Here is a 26,049-nt window from a genome sequence, read left to right as displayed (position 1 = left end):
TCCCCAGTCTATACACAACCAGGGTTGCCCCATTCCAACTGCAGAATCTGATACTTGTCCTTGTTTAGCTTCATATGTTTGGTGATTACCCAGCTCTCTCTTTTGTCAAAAATCTGCAGGGCCTCCCTGCCCTCAAGGGAGTTGACAGATCCTCCCCACTGAGTGTCATCAGAAATCTCACGCTGTGTTCCTTGCACTACTGCATCCAAGTAATTTATGAAGATGTTGAAGAACACTGTTGAGGATGGAGCCCTGCAGAACCCCACTAGTCTGATGTCACCCCATTCACTATTAGCCTTTGTGCCTGACCCATGAGCCAGTTGCTCACCCATCATGATGTGGTGTTTATCCAGCTGTGTGCTGGACATTGTGTCCAGAAGGATCCTGTGAGAGACAATATCAAAAGCTTTGCTGAAGTCCAAAAATATTACAGAAAAACTGAGCATGGGTACACAGCAGGTTGTGAGGAGAAAATGCAGTTTATCTAGTTGATATAGGTGTTCTGGGTACAACTAAGTGGCTTTCTCAGAAATGTTCCAGGGGTTTTTCAGAAAATGAAGAATGGGCTATCAATCTAGCAGTAAAGTTCCAAATCACCCACTGTTTATTCCTGTCTGAAAGTGTAAGGTCATTCTATATATTTTTCTGGAAAAAACCCTTTATCTTCAGGAAAAAAAAAAAAAAGAGTGAGAATAATTTTCATGTCTAGCAATTCATGGGCAATTTTCCTTTTTCTGCCTACTCTATTTTAAAGGCTTAGATGAAACACCGAGAAATATTACTTCCAAAATCAGTTCATACAGACAGGACAAATGTGAATTAGGGTTACCTTATCAGCAAAATAGAAGAATAAAGTATTGGTAAAAATTCATGGGAAGCAAAAGGCTACAAATGTTGGTATTTCAACTTCAGCATCACAAAGAACAACTAAATTTAAATCCAAGGGTTATTAGAATGTAGAGGCCTTATGTGCATGTAATGGTGTTCTGAGTTCTTGTAAATCCTTCTACCTTAAGATTTTACAATAAGAATTGTTCAACTGCAGAACTGGATAACTTTGATTTTCTTTTTTGTCTTTTCAGATGGCATCAATATCAAATGTGCAGAAAAGTATGGTCTCCATACTGAAAACTGAAAACTGAAGAGTGTGTATGGCCAGAAGATTTGCTTTCCAAAGTTATTGACTCATAATTCATCAGGAGATCACTCACTTTTGTAGAAGAAAAAAACCCAGATTCTAAGAAAAAACCTCCTGAATAAATACTCCTGCTGATACCAATTTGGATTTCAATAATATAACTGAAGTCAGAAGATGGACTAGAATACTGAATCTAACAAAACCTGGAAACATCTAGCCATAAATAAGAATATTGACCTCATAAACATATTTAAAAAATTGAGTGGAATGGACATTTTAATGGTGGAAAAGGATATTTTCATAAGAAAAGAGAATATATGTAGGAAAAATATGAGAGGTAATTTGCTCTAAGATTTCTTGTTTAAAAAAAACCCCTCCCATTCAAATCAGAAGAGCAATCTTATAGCATTTAAAAGTACCCCCCACATATAAGATTTGAGGCCTTAGAACGTGCCAGTCAAACAGTTGCTCACCGGAAGGTACTGTATTTTAAATCTCCCACTTCCACATGGTTTGCTTATCTCCAGCAAGAAGATGGAAAAAGATTAGAGGGTCAGTAAAGACAAGGAGTAAAAGGGGCAGCTATGACATCCAGACACATAGAGGTTAAAAAATATCTAGGTGTCCTAGTTTCATATCAGAGTAAATGTGTAACACCTATTAGGAGTGATTTGAGAAAGGAGTATGTGTAAAGTCGAGTGCTTGACAAACACAATCCTTATTTCACACATAAAATTATGGTGAGTGTTTTCACTGTTACTACTTTGCAATGACATCTTGAGGTAGAAACAGAAAATTCTACAAGCATATCAACATCTGTGAGGTAGAAGCTAAAGAAACAAACAACGTTTGGAACTGTTTGGAAAGGAACAGAGAACAGAAGTGCTATTAAACAGCTGTATACATCCATATCAGCTGCCTTCCTGAATACTAGGTGCACTTTCTCACCCTGAGGAGAAGGATGATTATTGTTATGGAATAGCCTCTGTTTAAAGAAGTCTTTAATCTAGAAAAGAGTCAATTCAGGGAGATTATAAATAGAAATTAACTGTTTACTGTCTTATGCAATGTCTAATGTATGAAACAAGCTAAGAGATGCCCCTCTTTCAAAAAAAAGAGCAAGAGGAACTGGTTCTTAACCAAATAAACATTTGCTGTGAAATTCCTAGTGAGTGGGTATGCTGACACTGTACTCCTGGACAAGTGAAATCCACTGTGAAGTGGAAAAGTGGAGGAGAAATACTTTCAGACTTCTAGTTACTTTGACAATGGTAGTCACCCAGGAACTTTGTAAGGACAAGTTCTTTGAAGACTAGAAGAGTATTCCAGGCGTGCATCACTAAACACTTGCTCTTCATCCTTCACTAGAGCTAAGGAGGCCATTACTTTTGGAAACATGATACAGGGCAGAAACTTAGTACGGATATTCTTAGGTTCTTTAAATAACTACAAGATTATGTCTCAAAATTGTTACTGGAATGTAAGAGATGGCAAAACACGCCAAGAACAACACAAAAAATGCTTATTCATCTGCTGGCAGTTCTGAGTTTGTCATTGTACTAAAGTGGCTTTCTTCCCCTTTCCTGTCAAAAGCACCCAGGGCAGATTTCTGGCAGTAAAACTCTACAGTGAAAAACTACTGTATAAACTGCTCAGTTATAAAATAAAAAATTAGAAAGCGCAGATCTGTAGTATTGCCCTGGACTTTTGAATTTTAGAGCAAATCATTAAGCACCATTCTATGCACTGTTATTCACATACTGTTTACCTCTACAGTCAGTGTTAGACCCACAAGTAACTCTCATAAAGTGAGTTTTCTAACGTTAAGACAGGTTACAGCATATTATTGCTGCTTATAGAAGCATGAATCTATACACTTTCTTTCTGGTACAGGATTTTAAACTACGCTGGGCTACTGTTCCATCAATCTTCCTCTATAGCTGTGTCCATTCTTTTAGCACATGAGTAATTCATTAAAAGCAATAGCCAGGTTTGTATGATATTCCAGGGATAGTAGGGTGCAGGCCACCACCTATGGTTGACTCAATACTGAGTAACATATGACACCATATGGCACAGCCATTCAAAGTGCCATGGGAAAAATAGTTCTTCTTCTAAGCATTACTAACTACTTTTTTTTCTTGTGAAACTTGTACTAAAACTCCAATTTTGGCTCCAGTAAAGTTTGGGTTTTTTTGCCATTGAATTCATACCCATTCTTTACAAAACTGAAAAGAAAAAGTAAGTATAAAGGCAACTACTTTTTTTTCCCCAGACACCTGAAGAAGTGCCATTTCAGTTTGAAAAGTAAAATTGCTCGCTGCAAATTGCAGTATCATCTCCTGCTAAATGGAGCATGGAACAAAGGGATGTGTCCACTGGAGATGGTGTGCTAACAGCCTTACAAGGCTCCACCATCAGGGCTAAAGGCCCTGAGTCTGACATTCAAGTACAGCTTCACTGGAAGGCAAAACTCTTTGCTGAAAGGGGCATATGGACAGCTTTCTGTGTAACTCACTCAGGATGCCACAATGTATGTCATTCACCGTGTAGGTTATCCCTTCCTTAACTGAATTACTAAATATAGAATCAAGAATGGCATTTAGAAATATAGGACAAGATACCCAATTAATAGGTCTACCAACCTCCCAAATATTTCAGTCTCTTTAAACATATTATCATTTTCTGCTCACACATCCAGTAACCCCAGACAAAGGTAGGATGCCCCAGGAAAAGAGGAGGGAAGGAGATGATTCCCAGTCTCAAATTAGCTCAATATAGCAAAACAGTAATTGCTGGAGAATTTCTGACTGTAAGTTCAGCAAGTAAAAATGCTGAGAAGACCCAAGTTGCAAAACTCAATCATCAGAAAAAAAAAAAAAATAGGATGCATGTAACAGATAAAGCTTTATCTACAGAGAAATGGTAAAGCATTGAAACAATAATCGTTCAATGTAGACATATTTTAGATATTCCAGAAGTGATTGGATGAGCATGTTTCTTTTGTTTCTTCCACACATTGTAATTCATAAAAAGTTAGTCAATACTCAAAACTGAATAATGTGGAAAATTGCACTCCTGGATTTTGGCCATATCAACCAGGTCCATATTTATTCATTGATACTGCCTACATGAATCAAAAAAACAACACTCAAATCTTCCATTGCTGCTGATAACCTATTTACCTGTCTTGGGATCAATGGAGAAATATGGTTGTCCCTGAAGAACGCTGTAAACCACTCTAGCACTGTTTCCGTAAGTGGGATCATCAGCATCTGTCGCCTTTACTTGAAGCACATATGCTCCTGCAAAGAAACACAGGTAATCACATTTTTGGCATAGAGCAGTGATCAGGGATATTTCAGACACAGTACTCCAGTTGCTCTGTTGCAATTCTTGTTCCACTGGAAAAAAGGTGAGAACAAACCAGTTAATTCTTCATCTCCATGCTAACAATCATCTAGGTAATAGCTGAGGCATAATGGGGAAGAAAGGAAAAGGAATCCACCATCAGAAGACACTCATAAATAGTTTATGATGCATGCATTATTTTTGCAAACATTTTATATAACACATACAGGATGGAGGTTTGGGAAAACTCAGTATTAAATTTTGGAAAAGACTTATACCCCATAACTTTGTGAAAAAGTAGACAACCATGAAAATAAAAAATGGGAGCAGCCTTTAAAACGAGTTTTTGGTCAATCAACTCCTGAATCTTCAGTAAGATCAACTGAACCAAGCTCTTGGTACATGAAAAAGCTGCACTGCAGTCTCCTAAAGGTGGAATTCATACTTCCATTATAGAATGAAATTAAGTGTTTAGTTCAGGCAGTTGTCTTCAAAATCCAGACTTGAGTACCCTTGCTTTTCCAATACAGCTCAGTAAGGAATGGAAGTACTGTGGAGGAAGTACTCCTTATCACTCTTTTCAGCCATAACTGTAGACCAGACCTAGTGCAGTTGCCTTTACATTCCAACTTAAAAGGGACCAATAGAGCAAAAGAAACGCACATGAAAGCAGAAAACTCACTGTAAATGGCAACAGTCTGCAAAAATATCTCGTTCCTCCTGCTGGTTGCTAATCCATTTACTTGCATTTCCTCACTGCCCCATAATTAAAATAGTTTTCGGACTATAATCTTCAGCAAAACAAACTCCCACATTGTTAGGCTTTCCCATCAGCTTTGGAGAATTATTTCCTATGATCTTCTGTGCAATTTAATTTTGGAATTTGCAGTGCTGATTGGGAGTGAAGGTTGCCTACATGAGAAACAGCAGAGTGGTGTGGGTTATCTCCACCATTCCTGTTTTAAGAAACATGGTATATTTGGAGGTCATTGACACTTTTTCAAGAATATCCATGGAATACTGTTAAGACCTTTAAGACTGCTACTTTTCTGCAATGAAAATTGGCAAGTTTTAAAGAATGTTCACCATCTGAAATGAACCTTAATGGACTTGTTGAAGTTTAGTTCTGGAAGTGCCTCACTGAGACATGTTCCATGTGAAAGGTCCTATGACTTAGGCATGAAAGTAAGTGAAGGTTAACTGTTCGGAGGATAATTTTTTCAGTGCCCAGCCCCTGTATTCTCATCACATGAGGACTGACAGTGGTCCTGGAGGATTTGGTACTAACATTGTAAAAATACTGGCTGCATGACGGCAGCATCAGACTTCTCCTCAAGCTCAATTGTTTATTGAGCAATAGAGAATGAAAAGGTATTCCAAGATATTCCAATATTCTTTCTATCTCCTGAAGAAAACACAGAAATATGAGAGTTATTTGATTATCAGTCATTTTTTACAGTTAATGGGCTGATCATGTTCTTAAGCTGAGGGTAAGTTTCATTAAAACCAACTTCTAAAAGAAAGAAAATATTAGCAAATAATAAGTGAATGAATGAAAAGAAACACTACAGCTGAATCCATATCTGTAACTCCTCACTCAAAAATGTGATGCTGCAACATGAAGGAGGCAGACAGTGGCCATCAAACTGCCTGAAAATTCTGTCACTGACCGAGGTGCTTGATGATTGCTGCACGTACAGATTGCTAGTGTCGATATTCCTAGGTACATGCTCCAGATAGTCCAACCTTATTACACGAAAGGAGGAAGAAATGTTGAATTAAAAGGTGAGTTTTATTAAGGGAGACACACAAAGTCATATTTTAGACTGATAAGTAGCAGGCACTGAATATGAAAAATAATCCATTTCACATTGACAGCATTTTCAACTGTATTAACTCATCTGTCAGTTCTTTTTCAACACGCAGATAATATGTAAAGCTTATATTTTTATGATTGGTATGGAGTGTTGGTTTTTTTGGTTGTTTTTTTTTTTTTTTTTAATATGCCTCCAGTCATTTGCTTATTTAAATGCATACCTAATGTTCTAAATGGGTTTTCTGAAATTGGTTTCTCATCCTTTCAGTATTATCAAGCATTTCTCACTGTATCTAACAAGCTTTCTATTTTATTGTAAAGCAAGAAACCAACGTATTTTTAAAAGTATACTCTAAAATCTAATTATTTTTTTCCAGGCAATAATGCAGGGCATTACAGCTGTAAATCTTTAATGCACAAAGGTAGTGATGAGGGATCACATTAACTACAGTTAATGACATTTTAATTAAAATATATACTTACATTACTACATGGAGTAATGAACAAAAAAAGATACAATATTTCTTTTTTTTTTTTAATATATGATAGTTAACATTTAAATATATTTTAAATTTTTTATGTGCAAGCAACACATATTTGATGTAAGGCATTATAAAATGCAGAAAAATTGAATGATGTGCTTTAGTTATTTATGTTTCGGAAAGAGAAAAAAAAAAATGTTAAACCATTCACACAGTTCCAGAAATGGTATGGAATTTTAAAGATTGTGTTTTCTTTGAAACAATACATGTGGTATTGAGGACTAACATACTGTAAATCACAGCAAGCATCCTCACCTGAATTTTACTCTGGCTAAAACTAAGGAGATTCATCAATAAGTGAAAATAGAATGGAGCCCAAGATCTGTAACTTGTTGGTGAAACTGACAGAAATAGCAGTAATAAAAGCCTTGTAGTTTATATCAGAATAACTAGAAGGAACTGTAGAACATCTGAGTTTATACCACAACAGAAATCTTTATAAAATATTGACTAGACTTCTAAAACAATTACCTTTTTCTTTTTTTCTGGCAGTCTCTCATTGGTAAAAATGATACTTTGCCAAAATAAAAACAATCTTTGAAAGAACAACAATACTGATGAAATCTCTTCTCATCCAAAGAGTACTAGAAAGACATTTCAAAATATTCTAATACCCAGTTTGAGATTTTCAAATTGCTTTTGAATGACTAATCAAAATTTGTTTAAAAAATTACTTTAAGGTTTAAACCCTCCCAAATTTCAAAACAGAATATTTAATTCATTGATTTTCTTTCCTGATTTTTTTTTTCCCTATAAAAGACTAGAATATTGACGCTTTGTACTATTTCAACCTGGAAACAAATTTTACCTTCACCAAAATGTAGCTGATGTGGGTTTCTTGCTCTCTGTGCAGCTATTGTTGTCTTTCAAAGTAATCAAGCGGGAAATCTGAATTTTTTATGTTTAGTTTGTTGAAGATGAAGATGTTGTCATGCTGAAGAGCATGACAAAGAACACACAAAACTCAACTGGGACTAGATAAAATGGTTATTTCATTGTAGAGGAAAATTATATGATTCAAGGCTATGAGAATAATAGAGCAGTCTTATTTAGATGCAATTCCTGAAAAAAATAATGCAGAGCAAATTGAATTGCAAAGACAAACTAGAAAGGAGATCGTGATATATCATCTTTTCTCATTAAGATCAGCTTTCACTATGCCTGCAAATGACATTAAGTTTGGTTACAAATGCCAAAATTCACTTAAGTGGTAGCAGTGCATTGTCTTATACAGAAAGCGAGGGTGGCACGCTTTGAGGCTTTGAAGAGGCAAGAGAAGGATGGGTGGGAGCAGTAAGTTTAAAGGGTTAAATGAAAGGAAGGGATGCTGAAATGATAGCAGGAGTTCAAGTGTTCCATGGGCTCTGGCTGGAGCCTCTCTCCACTGCGCAGAGATCAGAGGTTCAGCCAGAGCAGGGGACTCAGCCCTCCTGCCAAATTTTGAATTTCTACAATAACAAAGATACCACTCCTTTGGACGCTCCCAAGGGCTTCCTGTAAAGCAGATTCCTTCCTCAAGTCTTCTGTTTTGAAACTCAGGGCTCTGACTTTGGTGTTTTTCTTGTTCACCTTTATCCTCCCTTTTGTTAGTAAGAAATGAGCATGTGACACTATATGTGAATTTTCATGGAATTACTTTTTGTAATGGACTACCGAGGTAGTTTAATCTACTTCATGGTGAGTTAAGACAGGATTTTCTTGTAGAGTCAGAAGAACTCTCATCATCTTACTGCACAATGTCTCTCCTTCCACATGTATCATTTAGTACTTTTGAAAGAAATTAAATGATTGTGAAAATATTTTTTTTATTGGGCAGGGGGAAGGAAGAGCACAGCTGCTGGCATAGAAACTAACTACGTTGGACAAAATTCTTTCTAAACAATTCCAAAAATAGCGCCATGGCAACCCAAACAGCATCCATCTTATCAGAATTCAAATAAAAATCTAATCAACACATTTCATAGTTGTGGGTTTCGGGTTTTTCTTAAGTTGAAGAAAAAAAAAGTGAATTTATGGCTCACTGCAGCACTACATTGCAATTCAGATCAGGAGATTCTGTGTCCCAATAAATATTCCCCTGGCCTCCACTAGTAGTTTTAGCAAAACTCCAGTATTGGGAAGACGTGCATTTGTAAAGAGAGATGCTGACACTGCCCTTTTGGGGCTTATCTTTTATAGAAAAATTACCAATAAGTTTTGAATATATACTCTGGACGCTGACTCCCACAAAAGTAATGTGAGAAAGGCATATTTTACTTGGAAAAGTCAGTTTCCAATTTATGTATTCATGGCTGTGCAGTCCTCATAATAACACGAGCTTGCTGGCTCCATCAATATCTTGAATACTAGACACAATCAGGGGAGCACACTTTTCTTCTGTTTTGCATTCCAGACATCACCCTGAACATATATATTTCTCTCAGCTGTCAGAAACAGCCATAGCCACAAAAGCAATACTACCATTTCCTTTTGTAATTGATGAAGAATGGCAGCCTTTTGCTAATAGTTTTGCTGTGCTGGTAGCTAAAAGCAGCTGTTGCAATTCTCAGCATTTAGTGCATAATCAAGCATATTTCTAGTATGTCTAGAATAACATTTGAGTTACATTGGCAACAATCCAGGGAGTATGGAAGCTGGCTTTTCTTTTTCCTGCTGGTCATCCCTGTCTCCCTCATGGATGATGAGGGTAAATAGGGGAAACCTACTGCTGTGGGGGTTTTAGCTAATTATTTAGCTTAGAAATCAGCAAAGCAATTATTTTCTTTTCCTTTTCTTTTTTTTTTTTTTTTTTTGGGACCATCATCTGTTGGGGTCAGCCAGAGTTAAGCCACTCAATCTGGCTAAGCTAATAACGCCTGTTATTCACTGAATATTTATTTAATTTATTTATTTTTATTAATTTAGTCTATTCATTTATTTATAAAGAGATTCAGCTGCTTACACAGTCTCAAGGCTGTGATAATGTTTACAAAGGTTACACTTCTGAAGAAAATGAGGAGCTTGAAATAGCAGCTAATAGTCTATACCCAATATGCACATAAAGGAGTGGCCTGGTAAAGTAACGGCTGGAAATGATGCATAAGGAGAATAGCAGAGGAGCCAATTAACAAATACTAAGCTTAATATCTATCTGAGAAATATACCTCTGAAGAGTGATTTTTGCTTGCTGTTTTCAGGATTGTTTTCCTCTTACCAATATGACAGAATTTCCTCTCATATATATGGAATTTAGCATATAGAAATGTTTAGCTTTGACTTCTGCTTTTATCATCTTGACAACTTGATTAGTTTTCAGACTATGACTCAACAGGGACTTAAGCTTGCCACCATACCTTCATGGCTAGGATAGGTGAGATAAAAATAACCAGTACACCCTCCAATCATGATAGCTGTGCTGGCAAATCTCCTACTGAAGATGTTTCTGTGCTGATAAAAACATGCTTTTTCTGCCTTAGTTCATGTTTTGCATGGAGGTGGTTGAAGTTGTATTAGAAGAACCTTTATTATATCAAATGCTATGTCTGAACCAGACAACTTTTCCAAAAATGCTGTAGGAAATTGGATGTGTCCAGGGAAATATAAAATAATAAATTTTAGCCCTACAAAATAATTAATTTTAGCCCTATTCAATGCACTGAAATCTTAAAGGCTTGAGGAAAAATGAGTCATCCTTAGAATAACAGCACGAAGAGTTGCTATTCATTTATTAATCTGGAAAGTTGTTTCAGTGTGATCAGAATATTTTTCAGACACAAATGTTCAAAAAAAAGACTAAGTATTAAGTTCAATTTGAGCAAGGAAAGTGAGACACTGGAACTGATTCCAAGCTGATGCAACCTGATGGTTGTCATGATATTTACCTGTACAGGATTTGTTAACATCAGCTGCGTGCCCTTTCAACAACATAGATCCTTCTCATGCCAGATGAAAGAGTACTAGGAAAAGAATTTTTAAGCATTCACTTTTCTCATGGAAGAGCTCCTGGAGATTCTTAAGGTGTGCCAAAGAACTTGAAATTTTGACACTTCTCCTGACAGCCCCCAAGCCCCCTTGCCCCTGGAATAACAGAAGGTATGTCAAAAATGGTGGCCATCACATAAAGAACTCAGGAGAAAGCAAGTCACAGTGTTGCTTCTATTTTACTGTTTGATGTTTTCATGAGCCAGAGTTTCACACATCAATTCTTCAAATGTCAAATGAGTTTTTCAGAATGTAGTAATAAGAAAACTCTAGCTTTACAGAGGATACAAGAAAAAAATTAGTGTGAAATAAATGTCATTCTTAGTGAATGTTAGTTAAAGGGGCCTGCTTTTGAATCTCAGTAGAAGTTCTAATGCTATATAGAGGCTAGGTTGTTTCACTATTTTTTACCAGATATTGGACCTGTTTGGAAATAATTTAATTCTATGTTCACCCAAGTATCTTTAGCTAAGCAAAGTTAATTTCTACGCCAGAATTTGGTGAAAAAAAAAATCTTTTAAGCTTTGAATGAAAGAAAGAAGTTTATCAAGGTCTTTTTCCCAGTTATATTTAGAGTCTTGCACTTAGAATCAAGTTACTATTGGTAACTGATTTTACTATTGGTAGCCAAATTACACACTTATGTGGTAACATTTCATGGAAAAGACATTTGGAGATGTTGATGACTGAGCACTTCTAAAGTTTGCATTGCCTGTATCACATCCCTTCGTACCTACTTAAAATGTCTTGATGGTTAAAATGGTTAAATCTCTCAAGAAGGATACAGAGCAGTCTTCATGAACATTTTTTCCTTCATATTTTTTGTTTTGTATTTACCTCTTTTTTCCTACTCAAAATCTACAAATGTCCCATGGACAGATTTGGATCAGGCAGAGTCATGATAACATGCAAAAAGAACTTCAGAGTACATAAGTGACTTCTACACAACCTAGTATGCAATGAGATTGTCTGTGAAAATTGCTGACTTTAATTATTTAATCAGAATATTGCTTTGAAGACTTTCCTGCTGCTTGTAGATCAAAGTACTTAAGAATCCATAGAATTTTACTCTATATATTTGCATTAAAATTTAAAATGTAATCTGATCCATTCAATGACTTAATTCATAATGTCAATACTATTCTACACAGCTCTCTACATCAATATCCAACTACACTAACATTCTGTGGTGAGAGGAGACAGCAACCCCACATACTCACAATAGGGGTATGACAATAGGAGCTTCAGAACATGAAAGAACATGGATATCCTCAGGCTTGACAAGAGGTTCCCGTCATGCAAACTCATTTGAAAATAAGAAAAATGACAAAAGAGGGATTGATACTTTAAGTGACATCAGGCACATTGTCCATCACAAATGGTATTTCAGAAAAAAAGGGGAAAGAAATCCAGCATCTGAGAACACTCAGGATAACATGCCCCTGTGTAAGTCCTGCTCTGATTGCTACCAGTGACCGATTTACACCATGAAACATACGGTTTCCAAATACCTCTTACCTTTCACCACAATAACTGTGCAATTTTTTCCTAAAACAAAGCTAATGAACTAATTTCCCTTTCTACAGGAACAGTGCAAGGAACTGAAGGGGGTCAGAGGTTTGTGATAGATGAACAGCAACAGCTTGCACAGGGCTGACTATGGTGAATCTTCTCCTCTTCTGAGCTTTGTGTTCCCACTCAGAAATCCTGTCCCTGGTGAAGGAATGACCCAGTGACTTATAAAGGTACAAACTGAGGTCAGCTTCAGATTACCTTAGTAATTCACAGCAGTTGGTGGACTTTGAACATGCAACTGAATCATCCTTGCAGCAGAAGCTCTTGAAAGAGAGTGGGAGAAAACTGGCAACAGAAAACCAGGCAGGCATTAATGTTACTAGTGCCCTCACAATAATGATAAGCACATAATTAATTCCACTTTGTTCTTTTACTAGAGGAATTGTAGTGTCACTATCTTTGGAAGCTCTTGAGAGCAGACCAGACATCCGTTAGGAATGACATATGTGTGGTGATCCTCACAGAAATACGTTAAGTGAATCTGAGATCCCTTCTGACCCCAGCTTTGTGATGACATGCACTGCATAAACAGACTTCCCTCCCTTCAGAGAGCTATTTTGTCCTTGCTCTTGTGGCTATGATAGAACTGTTTTAATTTGGTTCAGGAGTGCACTGTTGAAGCAGATCTTTCCCTTGCCCTCAGTACACTCTTTCAGTGTGAAAACTGAATTATTTTGGGTAAAGCTAAGCTGGAAGGTAGGCGTGCACTTGATGAAATGCTACTGTTAAAAGATAGTTGAGAGCTAATTTGAAACCATGAGGGTTTCAAATACTCTGGATGCCAAGTTCTGATCATGCACTGTTCCATCACACAGCTCTGTTTCTATTGCATCATGCTACTGCCTAGTATGACATCACATTATTTTCAGATCCTTTAAATACTACAGCATTACATAAGTATCATTATTATTTCACATCAGGCACAGTTGCAACTTAATTTGCAAAAATCTATAAAGTTTTAATGAAGATGGAAAATGCTACAGCAATACAACTACACATATTTGGCCAATTTCATAGCACTGAAAAGAGAACATTTTAGTGATTGGGAGAGAGAAGAAATTCAAACCACAAGGTCATTTTACACATATGGGAATTTTAGATATACACACTTAAAACTAGCTGTGAGCATGACTCTCCTTTCTCATATATCGTATATTAGTGTGACAACTCCCTCCTTTTCATGTGTTTGCATTAGTTTCTGATATTTTTTTCATAAAATAATATTAAAAACTTCTAGTGTGAGAGTCTGATTTTTTGGTTGATCTGAACAGTAAATCAAATTTTGTATTTCCTTCCTAATTTGGATCAATATAATGCTTTGATAATACAGTCTTAGTGAACAAAACATCAAGCATCCTTCTCAGCAGGCAAATTTCTGGACTGTGTACTGCCAGAGTAGGGACTTACATCCAGTTTTGTTAGGAAAAGTCCAGTGAGCCAAAGAAAATGTCAGTGTTTCACCGGAGGAATGCACTTCCCAGGCATAACTGCGAAGATGTTCTTTGCCAAAAGGTCACAGAAACATGCTTTTCATTTTTTTCTGCCTTACTAAGCACAACTCAATTTCAAGATACTGCATAGAGAGTTTTTCTCAGCATGAGGAAAGACTGAAACAGAAGATGGTAGCACAGAGATCTGGTCCCGTTCTTAATTCAATACCAGACTGTTGCTCAACAAAGTATTTTACTATCTCTTAGGTTCTCCATGATAGAATGAAAACAGGAACCTTCACACTCGCAGTGGTAGATACCGTTCTAAGACAGTTTAATGTGCAGTGATTTTTGGTGCTCTGTAGTTCGATGGTAATAGAGATGTCTTCTGTTACGTCATTGGTCAGGACATAATAATATATATATAATATGGAAATGTAGCATTAGGCAGAACACCAGACAATCCCAAAGACATAAAGCAGCATATCCTATTCTTCAAATTCCTTAAATTCATATCTTTAAATAATTATGGACTACAGTCAAGAAGCAGTCAAATAACAATCTCAAGAGCTGAAAGAATTACAAAATATTGCTTATTTCAAACAATATTTTATGATAGAAGTTATTTTGTGATAGAAGGAGGCATCTTGCAACCTGTGGCTGTGCAAATACCCAATATTCTTTTTGGTTGCTTGGTTTGTTATAAAATGAAAGACAGTGTGGCTTTTGAAAGAAACAAAAAACCTGAAGCAAAAGTGTGATTTTGAATTGACATAAAGCATACCAATACATGAAAAGCATTTCAGTTTTGAGCATGGTAAACAGGCAAGAGCAAGAAAACTTTTGTTTCCAGGGTTGCATTAGGAGTAGAAGACACTCAGATATGCTGTAGGAGTTCTCAGTTCAGATGCTTTTTTTGCCTGAGGAAGTTCAAATTTGTACTGCCTATCTTTCTGGAAAATTTTTCACTTTTATATTTCATTTCATCATTCGCAAGGGTATATGCCTGGTTTTTAAGACAGCTTCCTGACTCTCATGCAATGTTACTCTTTTTTTCATTTTTTTCCTTCTCAGTTTCTTCTGTATAAGCACTCCTGATCAATGGAAATATGTGTTTTCAGAAACAATGAAACAATATTATCAACTGAGCCTGAAAGACATGCATTTATCTATGATAGGTGGAATAAGACCACTGCTGGTAGAGAAACAAAAAGAAGTTGAGTCTTCTACTTAAATTGGACTACTGCATTAAAAAATTTCACTAACACCTTTTCCTGCATGCATAGTTGGCTAACTGGCAAACACATTCAAGACATCTTGAACAGAGCTTTTGAGTGAGTGAACTCTTCACTGACACAAAATTGATTTCAGTAGTATTCTTGCCTTTTGTAATTCAGTTTTAACCTCTTAAGAGAGATTCAAGGCAGGGCTGTGGCAAACAATAAATATGATGGACAATATGGGGAGGAAGGAGGTTTGAAGTATGGGACAAAACCTCCTCCTCCTCTGTTTAGAGATGACTATACCTCTAAGATTGCTCTGTTCTGAAATTAATATTGTTTTCATCAGTGTGTCCTAATTGTAGGTACTGAAGTTTTACTGTTTAACTTCAGGCACTTGAGACTTCAATCTCAACACTCTAAAAGTTAATGTACCTACCCATCCCAAAATACAGGCAGTGTTCATTTATCAATTAAATTTTCAGTCATCTGTTATCTAAATATAAGCCTGAGCCCTTGTGGGATAGTCTGCGTTATACTGACTGTGTGGGTTGTGGCTGCAAAGCTTCTAACTGGAATGATGCCAGATCTGATGAAGAACCTGCCAGTGCTCCTGGGGTTATTCCAGGTGATATTAAAGGCTGTATTCATACATGTGCCACTCTTCCCTGTGTGCCAGAGGTAAGCCCAGACCTCCAGTCTCAACAGTTCTTGTTTAGCCATGGCTGGCAAAAGAAACTGTTCTCATAGCTGGTCAAAAAGTATCTTCTGGTAGTGTAATTTTTATCCTTATCTTTTAGCCTATTGAGACTATTTCAGCTCATGTTATGCTGCACTTCCCTTTTTAAAGTCCTGTTTGGGAAGGCTGACATCCTGTTCATTCTAAAATTAACAACAAAGTTGTCATTACCTTGGATAGCAAAGGGTCATATATTTAGATACTCCTGCTGTTTTGAAATTCAAAATCTATCTAGCTCTATCACTCTAGATAAAACCAGATATTTTCCATCAGGTTGATAATTATCCAGAGAAAATGGATAAAAATTAAAATTTTTGTACTTGACTTTGTGAGCTATCAATTGGTTTTGAGCAGCCTTTCTGTTGGAAATATTGTCTCAAAGCATTGCCTGGATGATTCTCCAAGCATTCTTTTCTTCGAATCACTAACTGACAATCCATTCTGTATCCATGATATGTGATTGAACTCTGTGGAAACTCTTAAAATACCAAACCTTGTGTCACCTATCTCAGATACACACAAGAAATCCAAAATTTTTTGGTCCCCTTTGCAAAGAGACATTTAACATCTTCAAAGAAAATGTCTGTTTAGATTCCGAATAATTTAGGACCTTATGTGTGTTCTCTTATTACAGGAACCATTTGTCTAACTTACTAGATCACTTTGAAGATTTTAGCACTTAAAAAACATGGTAGTCAAGGTCCTTTTACCTAATTCACTTAAAACTGGCTCAAAAAATTGTCAGCAGTTTCTAGAAATGTACTTCAACCTATGCGTCACTGATGCTAGAGAAAAAAAAAAACCCCAGCCTTTAATAAATTATCATTTATTTCCCAAATCTAAACATTTTTGACATAATTTTCTTCCCAAGAGCCACAATCACATTTGTCAACTTAACTGATCCCTGAAATGAGATCCAAATTATTCAACAGGCATAAAATTAGTAGCAAGCCTCCGGCATAAGACAGCAGTTGCTTTTAGCATTCATTTTTGCTTTATTAACTACTAGAGAACTATGGCAAATGAGATCATAGGATGATACTGCAGTCCAATTGAGTAGTCTCTTATTCCTGCAGCAGAATATATTTTTGTTTGTCTGTTTGCAGGTTTTCTGGTGATTTTTGGTTGTTTTTTTTTTTTGTTTTTTTGTTTTTTGTTTCATTGGTTGGTTTAGTTTGGTTTGTTGGGATGTTTTTGTTTTGTTTAGTTTGGATGGTTGGTCAGTTTTTCTACAACTCCAGAACCCTCTAGATGAAGTTGGGCATGTGTATCTGCAAAGGCACATTGAGGTGCTCAAACTTCCAGTATCTGAAAGCAGTAAGTTCTCAATTTTTCTTTCAAAATTATTAAGGCTTCTGGTCACAGGACAAGTTACTATCTAGAGGCAAAATCAATCCAAAACAATAAAAATGCCAAGTCATCTACTGAACTGCTAGAAGCAATCTCTCTTTAAAGAACAGTGATACTTCACCTCAACTGACTGCAGCTCTTCTCCTTGGCTGCTGAGAAGACTCTTACCTTTCGTGATTTCCAGCCATATTTCTATTCCCATTCCCATTCCCATAGCCTCCATCTAGTGAGCCACACAGAGGAAATTCATCCAGTCGAATCTGCAGTTTCCCATAGTAACTTACTACATTTGCTTACCCTCCCTGTTTCTCCTGACATGTACCCTACTGTGCCTGTTACGCAACTGTCTCCCTTGTTCCCCTGTTTCTTTCTCCTCTGGATCTTCTAATCTCCAACCTTGCCCAGGCCTAGCTTGATAAAACATTCCTGAGGCAGTTCCTGTTTTCTCTAGATTTCTCTCTACAGAAAAAAAAAAAAAAAAAAAAAAAACAAAACAAAAAACAAACCCTTTTATAGTGTCTTTCCTACAAAACAATGCTTCTGGATGCAGGCCATTGAGTTGCTCAGTCATTTCTCATTCTTCAACACTAACCAGCCTGCTTTTCTTCTTTTCATATTCTTTTCCATTTTATTTTATAAAATAAAATGATATTCAAAGTAAATATCTTTGACACATTTCAATCTTTTTAATCAATTATGGGATGAATAAATGTGAGACTGTATTTCCTGGAAATGTATTGCAAATGAAATGATTCACACTGCATCACAACAAGGTTTTTCCTGGCCCCATTGCACCTAGTGCCAACAACAGACTTCATGTCAAGATACCGACAAAAATGTACTAACTAAAAATATGGACACTTTAATGAGAAATTTAATGAGACATCTAAGCAGTGTCAGGCCACTTATGATTTTCTGGTTTTTAATTTATTCATGGCCTTACTCTGAAGGCCTCTATGCTTTTATTTTTAATCATGAAAATGAAAAAAAAAGGAAATTAATAGCAATTCATGTTAATGGGGACTAGTTGAGGAGAAATGTATAGGAAGACAGTGGAGAAAACAGTCTCATTAATTTCTTTGTTATTGCAGCTAAATATAAAGCAGAATACAGTCTGATTTTCTTATAATTCAGTAGGCATGTGAAGGCCACACTGAATGAGAGAATGTGCTCTTTGACCATTTTATAAAAATGTCTAATTAATTTTCCTTTGTCACTTCCAATATGTTTCTATTACATGCTTGGGACTACTGGGGTTCCCAATGGTGACTGAATTTTGCAGTGCAAAATTACCGTCCTTAAGTAATTCTAAGAATTCCTCACTGAAAACTCTTAAGCACACATCAGGTGCTGGTTGTGGCCACACAAGGGAAGACTCTGCTTGGTTATACTTATTATTTTACATTGCCTTGAATATTATTTGCTTGTTTTGGATAATTGCAAATTTTTTGAAAAGTTATCTGCAATATTTTCCTCTACACTATAAATGAAGATCATATGGTTCTGAAATATTCTTCTCATGGACGACCATGCAGGAGCAATGATCCTATAGACTGCATGTTCTTTGTCAGAAATGAGATCTGGGAGTGTGTCCAGTTCATCCAGTTACCTGATAAGTTACAAGCAGTGCAATGTAGCACGATAAATATCATGGGCAGAAGGTGCCAGAATATGCTGTCATCAAAGATTCCCATGGATAAAGGTCACCTGTGTTACCTGCACGGGAACAACTGACTGGATAGCTGAGACTTCCAATGCTACTGGTAACCAACAGAATGCATTTACCAATGACTGTCATTGCATTTGAAAAGCAAGAATTACTGCTACAGAAGCCCTCAAATCAGCTGAGTTGCAATATAATGAAAGAGTAAATGAGGGCCTTTGTATTCCCCCAAAAACTCCCCGAATCTACATATTATTTGAATTTCCTGTACTCCATTACCATGTTCAGAAAACTTTATTTCATAGAATTATAGAATAGGTTCTTTAAGAGGTCATAGCTATGAACAGAGAGTTCAAGTAAACACTTAATAAACTGTTTCTGACTAATTTTCGTTGTTCACTTAATTATTCACATGAGATTTATTGTGCAAAAAAAAATAATGGTAATTTTCCAAAATGAACAATGGTGAAAATTATATTGTTAATAACTTTTTACCTTTCTTCACATCTTATTTACTTTTTAGCACTTCTTGCAAAATATTCCGCTTTATGGTAAAGGAACAGCCTCTAAATTATGATTTCACTTTCCAGGAAAAATTTCCCAAAGGATAGATCCACCAGATGGTGCCATTCACCTAGCCAGATGAGGAATTTGGTCCATGAAAGCTTTCAATTTCTTATTCATAGATAATCTTTAATAATCAGTATATCCTTGTTCATCATTTTATCAATGTCCTATGCATTTATGAATGTTATGCTAATCTTTATTTAAAGACATAAACTTGTCAGAGCATCTGTTTCTCAAGTAAGGGTAGTTGGGCAGAGATGATCCAACATTTTATTCAGTTGCAGAGTTTCCAATTTTGATTTTGGTTTATTTTTTGTTTTTTTTTCTTTTACTGAGAAGAGTAAAATACAAAGCTGGGAGGAATGGCCAATAGCCCAGAGGGCTGTGCAGCCCTTCAGAGGGACCTCAACAGGTTGGAGAGATGGTCAGAGAAGAACCTTCTGAAATTCAACAAGGGCGAGCGCAGGGTCCTGCACCTGGGAAGGAATAACCCCATGCACCAGCACAGGCTGAGAGCTGACCTGCTGGAAAGCAGCTCTGCAGAGAAGGACCCAGGAGTGCTGGTGGACAACAAGCTCTCCATGAGCCAGCAGTGTGACCTTGTAGACAAGAAGGCCAGTGGGATCCTGGGGTGCATCAGGAAGAACATTGCCATCAGGTCAAGGGAGATGATCCGGCCCCTGTACTCAGTCCTGGTGAGGCCACATCTGGAGTGCTGTGTCCAGTTCAGGGTTCCTCATCACAAGAGATATATGGAGGTCCTGGAGCAGGTCCAGAAGAAGGTTACAAATGATTCAGGGACTGGGGCACCTCTCTAAAGAGGAAAAGCTGAGAGAGCTGGGCCTGTTTAGTCTGGAGAAAGACATCTGAGAGGGGACGTAATTACTATCTATAAGTATATGGAGGAAAGGTTTCTACAGGATGGAGCCAGGCTCCAAAGGACAAGAGGAAACAGGCAGAAACAGATGCTCAGGAAGTTCCACCTGAACATGGGTTGACTAAGCACTGGAACAGGTTGCCCAGAGAGGTTGTGGAGTCTCCCTCACTGGAGATATTCCAGAAGAATCTGAACACAACCCTGTGCAATGTGCTGTAGGATGACCCTACCTGAGCAGGAAGGTTGGACCAGGTGACCCATTGTGGTCCCTTCTGACTCTTACCCACTGTGACTATGTAAAACTTGCATGCAATCACTGAAAAGAAAAAAAGGTTAAAAGAAAAGCAACTTTCCACCTCAGTCGCCCACTTTTTCCCTCATTAGGAAGCAACTCATGTTTGTCTTCCGTAACTGCTCAGAATGTTTTACCGTTGGCTAATATAGTTAATTTATCTTTTTCTAAATTTTGATCTCTAGAATTGACACGAGCTGGAACTGAGTCTATCCATTAAATAAATGCACAGGCTTTTCTGATTTACTTTAAATGACCACATCAAATTATTAATACCTCTTCTTGGAGAAGAAATATTTTTACATCTATTGTTCTATTATCATTCCTAGGCCTTAAGTAACAAATAAGAGTCCAAATTCTCATTTTAGCAAGAACCTTACACTCCTTCTATCTTCATACCATATCTTAAGTAGTATTCAGTTTTTCCTGATCCTTCGTTTGACTATAACAGAAGACCATTACACAGGGCCCTACATCCTTACCTGGTCTAGCCTTAATGAAAACACATGATTTCTTTCATCAGGCCTAATGTAGCATTTTTCAGAGAGGGAGTCTTCGTCTGCCTCCATTCCCCAGAAGTGGCTCTTACAACCCACTCCACAGGCTGCCTGTCCTTACTGTTCCCAGCACAGAAATGACAGTAGACCAAAAGTATCTGGAACTGTCAGCAAGAAAGTTTGAGATGCCTGAGAAATAAAAAAGCACTTATTTAGATGTAAACACTGTACTTACTTAGAAAGCACAGGCTAAAATGGTTTGGTGCAAATTCTGGACACTTTTCTACATGGCTGTGTGCCAACACAGGGCTAAAAGCCACACAGGCATAGCAATGCTCATCCTTCCACCTGAAATACAGGACATGTAAGCCTCTGCACAGACATGTGCTAATGACCACAGGCAGCCCTGGGAGCCACGCTGCCTCTCACAGTGCATGCCCAGGGATTTTGCACCAATGCATACAAACTCTGAGTGAATCCAACCCAAATGTTTCTCTATTTAATGCAATAAATTTATACATTGAACCAAAAAAAGAGCATCTATAATGTCTGGTTTCAGTTTCATCACGATCTCTGGAAAGTCCTGAAAGCAGACTCCTCGAGCAATCAAAGTTCCTCCTTGCTCAAAATGACTTTCCCATTTAAACTTGGAGTCTCTCAAACTTTACTCAGGACAATGCTAGTGGATTTTGGCAGAACATGTCCTCTGCCTGATATATTCACAGAACACCTTAGCTTTTACTTTCTTTTGACTGGTTCCCAGTTTATTTATTTTTCTATGTATTTTGCCTTAAACTAAATGTAGTTAAAGTTGTGTCCAGATTTTGACATCCTAATTTTGTATATATAAATGCTTACAAATTGGATTTGTGGCCTGAATATAGCATATATATTTGCTTGGGTGTGCATATATATATATATATATATATATGTATGTATTTGTTACTGGCCTGAGAAAGTTCAGCCTTGTCACCTTTATAATTAGCAGGATTTCGTACTCTACCAAGTCCCCCTTTCTTGGGGTTTGGGTTTGTTTGGTTTTTTTAAACTGGTGGTGGTAACAACAGGCTTGCATATAAAAAATACACAGTGTGAAGACTGTTAATGGTGAATCACACAACTGCTAGAAAAACATTTTGTAACAGTTTCTTAGCCTTTTTAGGGTAATAATTCCCTAGTCAGAAAAAGGAAGATTGATAATCACTTCAAATTTTATTTAAAAAAATATATATTTAATGAGAAAGGTTAGTCATGCTAGTTTCTAGGTACCTGGGGATCCAGCCAAATCTGCTGAACCTGACTAATTCTTTTAACCCCAGTGCTGGTTTCTACAGTGTATTGCATTAGTACACTTCTAGAACCACTCATCTCCTGAGATCGAACTAAAATGACAAAAGCCACAATGGTGTTAAAAAATTGATACAAGTGTTATGGCACTAATCCAAAATTTGACAGAATCTCACTTCTACCTCCAGCATGCTTGTTCTTATTGACTGCGGTTCTTTTCCCTATCTCACAGTGTAAGAATGCATTCAAAGAAATTTTTCTTTTTACTTTTTTTTTTTTTTTTAATTTTTATTTGCCTTCACTGAAATTAGTTGCTATCCCTAGACCATGTGCAAAGGCTGACTTAGCTTTCATTGTACCTCTTTTTCACTAGGGCAATACATCTGACTAAAAAACAGTGGCAGTGCAAGAAAGGTTAAGCAGAAGCACCCTTGCAGTAAGTCCTTTTTCCAACACAGAAGAAATGAAAGATGTCAGATAGCTTGACTTAAGACATTAACTTCAGTGTGATGTTCTGAGCCAGACTCTGTAACTTTAGGACGTACTTTGTTTCATGTACACCGGTGCTCTTGTGTCAAGATAAGCAGGTCTTCATCCAGAGCTCCTTAAATACTCAAAAAATCAGTGTTTTAGACCAAAATAAAGCAATTAAAGTTAAATATTTCTGCTCTTTTTATACTTCATGACTGTTATTGGTTATGACTAATGAAGGATGTTAGTAGCGACTGTTGCAAAAATCACCAAGGAATTTTTCTGACAGCAAACCACACAAAGGACTCCATACACCCTTTACTGATGATGTGGGGCAGGACTCACTTAAACAGATAAAACTTTCAATATCATTGCAAGTAAACATCTCAAATTATATGTTTATTTAAACTCTTTTCTTTCCAGTATTTGTACACTTTATGTTCTTACTTGGGTTTAACAATATGTGGCCATTAGAAAGACATCATCCTAATGGTATCTCATTTTTCAACCCTTTCACTTCCTGATTATAATGCACTAAAAGATGCATTTGTATTCCTATCATTACAAGAAAATATTGAAAAAAGTATAATAATTTATCCTTTTTTCTTCCCCCATCCCCTGGTAATAAGAAATCTGTGCCCTTCTGTATAAGAAACTGTGTAATAGATTATATTATCCTTTTCCTTTAAGCTATGTCACGATAGGACAGATTTCCTTACAGAATTATAGAATGGTTTGAGCTGGAAGGGACCTTAAAGAACATCTAGTTCCAACACCCCTGTTATGGGCAGAGACACCTTTCACTAGATCAGGTTGCTCAAAATCCCATCAAACCCTAAATACTTCCAGGGATGGGGCATCCACAGCTCCTCTGGGCAACCTATTCCAGTGTCTCACCACCCTCAAAGTAAAGAATTTCTTCTGAATATTTTGCCTAATATCCAATCTAAATCTACCCTCTTTCAGTCTGAAGCCATTATCCCTCGTCCTATGACTTCATGCCTTTGTGAAAAGTCCCTCTCCATCTTTCTTTCAGGCTCCTTTTAGGTACTGGAAGGTGCTCTAAGGTCTTCCCGGAGCCTTCTCTTCTCCAGGCTGAACAACCCCAACTCTCTCACCCTGTCTTGATAGGAGAGGTGCTCCAGCCTTCTGAACATCTTCATGGCCCTCCTCTGGACTTGCTCTGAGAGGTCGATGCCCTTCCTGTGCTGGGGCCCCCAGAGCTGGATGCAGCACTGCAGGTGGGGTTTCACCAGAGCAGAGCAGAGGGGCAGAATCCCCTCCCTCACCCTGCTGCCCACACTGCTTTGGATGCAGCCCAGGACACGTTTGGCTCACTGGGCTGTGAGTGCACATGGCTGGGTCATGTGCAAACTCATGAAAGGAAAGAACTGAAAATGACAGGTCTGTTCTCATAATTAATATGTTAAGTCATACAGTATGTGGAAAAACAATTCTAATCAGAACTGAGCCTTAGCTAGAAAACAGAAGCACGAAAATGATGAGCTTTCAAATCCTTGGCCCCTTACATATGAAACACAGGAACTGAACATACTTTATTAAACCGCATAGAGCCTTTAACCCTGGGTTTTTTGCAAGATAAAAATTATGAATTCTACTGCTCAAAGGCAGCAGCACTAAAGAAATCAGTTCTTACTCCAACAAATTTTGTGAAGTACACTCCCACCTTTGTGAATGCAGTGCACTTTGTCTATATTGGCACAAAACTAATCTAATTGAATAATAATATAACAAGCAACTTAAAGATATTTTTTCCTTTTGATAATTTTTTTGGTTTTTTTTCTACAGAAGCAATATCTCTTCACCAAACATGAGGTGAGAATTTCTGCTCTACAAAATTTATTGTTTTTCTGAACTCATGGTTTGGTAAAGCCAAAGCTCATGCAGTTATCTTCACAACTGACTGCTGGCACATTTGTTATATTTTGCTTGGTGTAAAGCAGAGAAAGCTAGTGATTTATCTTTGGCAAGCTACTGTTATGTCACCGTCTGGCACATGAGAAAGACTTACCAAATCACACCTTCATGTAAATATATTTAATGACAAACTTCCATCCTTTTTTTACCCTAAAAAAAGCCTCTATAAGGGATTTCAAGACTGTAGAAAGGCTGGGAAGAACTTTGTCCCTCCTTTTCAGTATGTATCTACCTAGATGCAATTCCCCATTATTCCCATTCATTTTACCAGGGATAAAGCTCTGGGACTGCTGACAGGTAGTTATCAGCACCTTATTACAGAGACACTCTGGGACAGAAAACCAGGAAGTTGGTCAGGGCCACAGAGCATGAGGAGTGCTACAGCCATGGCTGTAACCTGGTGCACCTGCTGCCAACTCCAGTTTCTGTCCTCTGCTCTTTCCCTGTGGGCTCTATCAGGTGACACCTGCACTGGCCTCACAAGCGACACAGGAATTCAACTTGCAGGTCTCTGGCTAACTGTCAAAGAGCTAACTAAATAAAGATGTCTTTTCATATGTCTTTTCAGAACCCAGACAGGTCATGTCTCTTGTTCCCAGCCCTCTGCAGTCACTTAAAATAATAAGAATCATGCTACTTAAATATTGCACTAAAAATAATCATATGATGAATGTGCTGTAAGATTTAATTGAAAAAGAGCAAAGTAATTATAGGAGTATGAGTTTAATTTTACATTAAATTTAAAGATGTAATCCTGCACTTGACTTTATTTTTACTTTCTCTTTAATCTGCGCATATCTGATTTTGATGAAATTAAAAGTAAATATGAAAGGAGAACCTACCAAACAAGTTGTGTGCTGTGACCTTTCCTCCCCTTACTTCACGTGGTTGAAAAGGAATTTTTTTTTCCTTTTTCAGAAAGCTTGCTTTCAATTACTTGGTTTTTTAGGTCATCATATTAAAAACCATACACCACTTCAGTTTCCTTTAATTATTACACATTTGATTTTAAAAATTCTTTAGGCAAAATTCTATTTTCCGTTACACACATGCAGCCCCACTGAAGTCACTAATTACCATTTAATCAGATATATAGCTTACTCTCATGTAAAGCAGATAAGAATGAGAGGAAAGGCAGGAAGAGAAAGGACTCAGAGAACAAAATAATCAGCTGACTAGCAAAGATAATTTAATAACATAGACATAGCTAAGGCTTATTGTGAATATTCTCTTCTGATTTTGTGAGTTAACAGTCAGTTAAGATTAATGACTTTGTACATGTTTCATCAGTTTATTCTAAAAGACAAAGAGAAAATTATGTTTAGTTATAATTACA

General features: G+C 37.0%; 1 protein-coding gene across 1 annotated transcript in view; it reads right to left on the bottom strand.

Annotated features, from left to right (window-relative positions):
- The window catches only part of LOC309572553 (cadherin-12-like), a gene marked incomplete at both ends in the record, with an annotated part of 156,874 nt that overhangs the window by 68,328 nt on the left and 62,497 nt on the right, over positions 1-26,049 (bottom strand). The window contains one exon of the mRNA XM_082280899.1: positions 4,324-4,443. Coding sequence (XP_082137025.1) covers positions 4,324-4,443 — 120 coding nt within the window. The remainder of the gene's footprint in view (positions 1-4,323; positions 4,444-26,049) is intronic.

Source organism: Coloeus monedula (assembly GCF_965178545.1).
Source record: "Coloeus monedula genome assembly, chromosome: 1".
Classification (NCBI taxonomy): Eukaryota; Metazoa; Chordata; class Aves; order Passeriformes; family Corvidae; genus Coloeus; species Coloeus monedula.
This window is presented reverse-complemented; position numbering and strand designations above follow the sequence as displayed.